The sequence below is a fragment of the Rhinatrema bivittatum genome, chromosome 5, assembly GCF_901001135.1.
Source record: "Rhinatrema bivittatum chromosome 5, aRhiBiv1.1, whole genome shotgun sequence".
NCBI lineage: Eukaryota > Metazoa > Chordata > Amphibia > Gymnophiona > Rhinatrematidae > Rhinatrema > Rhinatrema bivittatum.
The window spans coordinates 73,605,331-73,611,635 of NC_042619.1; the positions used below are offsets into that span (position 1 = coordinate 73,605,331).

At 43.1% G+C, this 6,305-nt stretch overlaps 1 protein-coding gene across 1 annotated transcript; it reads right to left on the reverse strand.

Annotated features, from left to right (window-relative positions):
- Positions 1 to 1,350: 1,350 nt before the first annotated feature.
- On the reverse strand, positions 1,351 to 6,078 carry SLN (sarcolipin). Its single transcript, XM_029602456.1, has 2 exons — positions 5,767 to 6,078; positions 1,351 to 2,099 (listed from the first exon to the last, which is right to left on the reverse strand). The coding sequence occupies exons 1-2, from the start codon at positions 5,923 to 5,925 to the stop codon at positions 1,893 to 1,895; spliced, it is 366 nt and encodes a 121-aa protein (XP_029458316.1). The 5' UTR covers positions 5,926 to 6,078; the 3' UTR covers positions 1,351 to 1,892.
- Positions 6,079 to 6,305: the final 227 nt, after the last annotated feature.

Below are 6,305 nucleotides of genomic sequence, written 5' to 3' on the forward strand. Positions count from 1 at the left end.
ACCAGGTTCCTCCTATTACCTGTATTGAAATGGATCAATATTTAAAGAACTAGTTGTTTTAAGTGAAAATGAAGAATTTGTTTGAATTGGAAAATTGTTCTGGTTCTTGAATATAGTGTATACTTTGTGATATATTAAACTTAATAAAAATAAAATTTAAAAATAAATAAATAAAAAGACATGGAATGTATGCATGGGAATTTCAAAATGATATCCCTGTGCATCCTTTCCCACCCCAACCTAACCACATCCCTTTTTTGATATAGATTAATGAACCCAAGCAGTCAACAGCACAAGGGTACCTTTATCCACAGTGGGGGAGGAGAGCAATTTTTGCCAACCGTTTTTATGCAGCTTAACAGCAGTTTATTCATGAAAAAATTTCTAAAATTTGTAATTTCCCATTGGCTTTCTTCTTTAGAGGTAATGTTAATATTGCCCATGTGCTGTCAGACCAGAGTCCAAAATGTTTGTGGCATTTTACTGGTAAGCTGACAATAATCAGAGCAGCTCATTGGGAGATGACAACATCTCAACAAAATCCTTGGTTCTGTACTATAGGCCAGATTTTAGCACCTACATGTGGGCGTAGATTTGTGTGTGCAACCCGACGCGCACAAATCTACGCCCGATTTTATAACATGCGCACGCAGCCGCGCGCATGTTATAAAATCCTGGGTCATCGCGCGCAAGGAAGTGCACACTTGTGCACACCGAACCCTAGAGGAGCCCCGATGGCTTTCCCTGTTCCCTCCGAGGCCACTCCGATTTCAGAGCGGCCTCGGAGGGAACTTTCCTTCCGCCCCCCCCCCCCCCCCACACACATTCCCCTCCTTTTCCCTACCTAACCCTCCCCCCACCCTGATCTTTATTTTAGAAGTTGCGCCTGCCTCTGGGCAGGCGTAGGTTGCGCGCGCCAGCCAAGCATCCCTATGAAGGCCTCTGGCCACGCTCCTGCCCCGGACCGCCCACACCCCGCCCCTTTTCTCAAGCCCCGGGACATATGTGCGTCCCGGGAATTGCACTAGTCGCCGGGCCTATGCAAAATAGGCTCAGTGCGCGTAACCCCCATGCACGTGTAATTCCAGCTGGATTTAACGCGCGTAGGGCTTTTAAAATCTGCCCCTATGTGCAATAAGGCTTAGGGCCTGTTTCATCAGTATTTTGTCATAGACACAGAAGAGGAGAAAAGCCTTATTGAATCATTAGTGGCTGCCTCCAATAATCCAAAAATATATAAGGAAAAACTTGTTATGGTTTTTTTTTTGTTTTAACACCTTTCAATTTCAGCCCTTCTTTTAGTAAGGCTCCCTTCCCATATTAATTAAGATCAAAATAACAACAATGATATGATATTTAAATGCATCCTTTATTTAAGTGAACTGCAATCATCATGATGTCATAAACAGTTTTGCATTTTTTTCCATCAAAATGAGTGGTTTTCCAAGGGCTGTTTTTGATATTCAATTTATAGAATTGTACTGTAGAGGTTACATAGTTACACCAAAGAGCCCCTCACTTCCAAGACTGAGACTAAACATCAAACATGGGAGAGCTTCAATCTAGTATTTTGCAGCAACGATTGTTGAGAATATAAAACCATCTGATAACCATTCATGGACTTTTGCACTTCTCGTTTTACAACTACGTCACTACAGAATAACAGAAAAGCTACATTGCACTGTGTAGCCTAAGTAAAGATTAAAGGCGGGAGTACAAAAACAAACTTCACTTTCACTCCATCTGAAAGATATCAGACCAGGAAAGAACGGAGTGAAAGGTACAGAGAGGCGCGTGGTGCACATGTTGTACACGTGTAAACTGTACTGTAGTTTACATACTTCTGGCTTGACACATACGCTACATTAATCCAAGGAGCTGCACACCCTCCATTACTCCTGGTAGGATTTCACTAACAGCCACATGAGGAGCACAGTAATCAGGACGATCATGAAGTTGAGGAAGAGCTCTTGCGTGGATCGCTCCATTTTCAGTGGGGGTGGGGCAGAGGCCGGAGCTTCAGGAGAACGGAAACTGCAGGGAATCCCTCTCTGGGAATGTGGTCGGCAGCAGAGGTCAGGAAGACGAAAGAATGCGCCCTGAAGAGTTAAAAAGAAAATTGTATTGTACATAAGACCACAAAGGCTGCACGTTTTACATTCTGTATTGCTTTAAAAGGGCTTATTCTGAAGGCAATAAAAAAAAAAAGTCACAACGCAAGCTCATGCTGAAGTTCTAACAACTTAGCACCTTATTTAACATGATCAGATATACTATCCATTTCAGCTAAATATACCTCACAAGAAAATCAATCCAACCAGTGACCTCTGATTTGTATGGAAGATACATTTTTTATAATAAATCTTGTACCAAAGATAGACTTAAGATGATTACACCATATATACAATTTGTTAAATAAACAAAAAGTTTAGTTAAATTTCAAATATCCATTCTTTTAAAAAAAGAACACTATAGCTGGAAATTGTGGTTTATACATCAAGAACATGTGTAGGAACATTTTACTTTATACTAAATGAACTATATATTATTTTAAAATATGACATTAAATGGACAATGCACAATTACTATGTTGTAAAAATCAAATAACAGCAAATATACCATATTCCACTATAAAATACACATTCAACTACCTTGGCTAAACTGAATATTGTAGCTGCAGAAATGCACACAGAGCTCTAGATGTGGGTGTGTTTCTGAAATTGATACCCTTGGGCTGAATTCACACCCAGAAGAGACATGCAATGAGAAATGAGAGACAGGCATTTCATGGGAGGAACCAGTAGGCTAAATCAGGCTGCCTACAAGTAGGTTATTTTCAGCTTGAGGATAGCCTGATTGCCTACCATTTGTGACAGCCATCAAATACAAACAGGATCAGTCCTAGCCTAGCCAGTGCTCGAAAAGAAGACCTCCATAGAACGCCTGGGTACTATAGGAAGTGGTGTTGATAGTGAGAAAAACCTTTCCTTTTGAACTGATGCAAAACCCATGTCTCACTGTGGAGTTAGGAGACACAAAGCTGCCAAGGATGCCATCTCTGGATGAGATGTCAAGCCAGAGTAATGTCCATCTTGGCTGAAATAGGGATGCTAATCCTGCCGTCATGACTAAGAGGTCAATTCACTTTCTGTGTCTATGGGAAAAGACCCTGATGAATCAGGTTCCAAATGTCATTGGTTCTGTGGCCACCCTGCTAAATTCTATCCCACCCCAAGACTCTGCCTTTTATAAATCTACTGTGCGAATCTCTCACATAACTGTGCAGTACTTTGGATAAAAGTACCATACAAATGCCCAACTAACTAATGATTTATAATAACCCACCAAACACTAAGTAAAGGAGCAGAGTTAGAAAATGAATCTGGCGGGGCCCATAACTGCATGCAAGGGATCCAGGTTCAGATCCTCCCATTCATCAACACCAATCAGGCCTGGATGCACCTCCAAGGCGGCACAGTACATTCAAACCCAAGGAGGGATGAAAGACGCTGCTACTACTGAAGTGGCTGTTGCCCATCAATGAGCAGCAATGAGGGTGGGTCCCATGGGAAACACAGCTCCAGCCTTTGGGACAGCAAGGATTCTTTGAGCTCCTAGGCATCCTGACAAGCGGATCGATACTGTAAAACCGCGGGAGAGCGGACGAACGCCCGCTCTCCCGGCGCACGCACCGGCCCTTCGCCGGTGCGAGCGATCCAGTATTCAAATGAGGTGACGTGGTGCAAACGGGGAAAAGGAGGCGCTAGGGACACTAGCGCGTCCCTAGCGCCTCCTTTTTGTCAGGAGCGGCAGCTGTCAGCGGGTTTGACAGCCGACGCTCAATTTTGCCGGCGTCGGTTCTCGAGCCCGCTGACAGCCACGGGCTTGGAAACCGGACGCCAGCAAAATTGAGCGTCCGGTTTTCAGCCCGACAGCCGCGGGCCGAATTCAAATTTTATTTATTTATTTTTTTTACTTTTTTTTACTTTTGGGGACCTCCGACTTAATATCACTATGATATTAAGTCGGAGGGTGCACAGAAAAGCAGTTTTTACTGCTTTTCTGTGCACTTTCCTGGCGCCGGAAGAAATTAGCGCCGACCTTTGGGTCGGCGCTAATTTCTTAGAGTAAAATGTGCGGCTTGGCTGCACATTTTACTTACTGTATCCCGCGCGCATACCTAATAGGGCCATCAACATGCATTTGCATGTTGAGGGCGCTATTAGGTGCCGCGGGTGGGCTGCGTGTTTTCCTCCCCTTACTGAATAAGGGGTAAGGGAAAACACGCGTCCAGAGCAGGCTGACAGTGCGCTCCGACGGAGCTCACTTTACTGTATCGACCTGAAGGTAAGGGGAAGCAGCAGAAACTACTAAGGGGAGAACACACAAAAATTAGGTCAGAGGACCACACAAACCCTACCCAATAAAAATATAAAGAATCAATGCAAGGAACTCTTAAGGGTATGAAGACGGGAGAGCAAAAGTAAAAAAAAGATAACAGAACAAAAATATAACTTATCAGATAGATTGCATTAAAAATCATTTCCATGCACTCACTGACAGTGTTTTCTGATGCAGATTAAATAGATAATGAAGCAATCATTTACCTCTCTTAAATTTAGTGCAGTGCTCTGAGGAAACCCAGAGCAGACAGGCCCCGTTATCTATCTATTATATACTGTAGGAATGTGTGCATAAACCTGCAATCCCTACATAAGAACTAAAATTCAATTTTACTTCTTTGCAAATCACAAATTTCACCTCCGCGTGCTTTAAAAGGGAAGCCCTAATAGTGACCAATCATGCTAATCGTCCTTTATCATAATTCTTGTCATCCTCTGTAAAACATGCAAATAGATTTTATTCTAATATGCAATTCCTAGTAAAACACCAGGAGGTAGCCATTGGTTTATCAAATTCTTAGCTGGGTATATTGTATGGATACCCAGACACAGCCACTTTTTAAATTCGTTTTTACAGTGTGCTGTCACCCAGGGGGATATGATATTTGAAGAGATCCACTTTGCAAGGTAGGAGAAGGGTAGACAGGAAGAACTTTTCAGCTTCCTTCACTTAACAATCCTCTTACCGCAGACTCGTGCCATATAATGTAATGCCTTTACTTGTCATGAAGGGGGTGGGGCTGCTGGGACCTCATAGTGCCAGCCACCAAGGCAACAAGGCAGTCAGGAATAGAATGAAGGAGTTCTTTTGACTTTACTGTTATCACAGATATAAAGAATTCATCTCCCAGGCTTTATAAGATCCTGCATGGCATTTGCAGGCTATTCCCAGAGCCGGTAATGTACAGTTTTATTTATCTAGCTTTCTCTGGAAAGCTGCCCACTGTGCACAGTACATTATGCAATAAGCCATAACTTTAGACTGATCCTCTTTAAAGTGAAGCAAGTGCTTTAATCATCAGCGCCTCCCCTATTAAACTAAAAAAAAAAAGAACTTTGAAAACTCATAAGAAATCAAAAGCATAACCCAGCAGTCTCCTTTGAATTAATCCAATTCTGCATGCTGAGATAACCAAACAAAAAATGAAGGTGCAAAACAAGTCGTGGCAAGAAAAACTTAAGGTATGTTGAAAAACTAAGCATAAAAAAAAGCTTACAGTAAATTGCAGTTTATTCTATCAAGAACATATTTCCATTTGCTAGGCAGAATCCCGGAGAAGAGACGATAGCAGTTATGCCCTTGTAACTGAGAAAATCTTTCCTACCTTCATGGGAACACAAAGAACAAAATCCAGACTATTACCTGCAGAAATGATACGTCGCCCTTTGGAAGTCTAAAGCCAAAAGCGGGTATTATCTCCTCCTGTGTCTCTGCTCGGCCAGCGTAGTGTGGGGTCCAAAATCCTGTGCTGCAACTAAAGTAGGCAGAGGAAGGAGAGGAACAGGTGAATTGGCTGGACATATGATGATGTCACTCTCTGAAAGTTTAAAAGGGCATGAGGATGGCTGCTCTAGGGCTCTCTCTGTATGGGACTGTGGATTCCTTTGTCTTGCATTGCTACTTCTTTTTTTAATGCTTGTGATTTTTTTTTCTTTATGACTCCTGTCGCGACACCCCCTCCAGTCCCGGGTACGGCTGTGACTGATGGGTGCCTCAGAGTGAAGGCTCTACCCTGGTGAGCCTCTAGACCCTTTATATTGAGGCTGCCATTCCTTCCCACCCAGCGAAGCTAGTCTGCCACATGATCGGCCATCCAGCCACCCGCCCTTCAGCGGGCCTACCACAGCACCCCATCTCTGCATTGTTAAGCAAACAACAGGCACAGTGTTGTCCTCAGAAAG

What these genes read in the sequence shown, in the direction of transcription:
- SLN (XM_029602456.1), bottom strand. Translation starts at nt 5,925, where the DNA reads ATGTCCAGCCAATTCACCTGTTCCTCTCCTTCCTCTGCCTACTTTAGT. An exon ending in GCGACGTATCATTTCTGCAG is followed by an intron (nt 2,100 to 5,766) that starts GTAATAGTCTGG and finishes TTAACTCTTCAG; the next exon opens with GGCGCATTCTTTCGTCTTCC.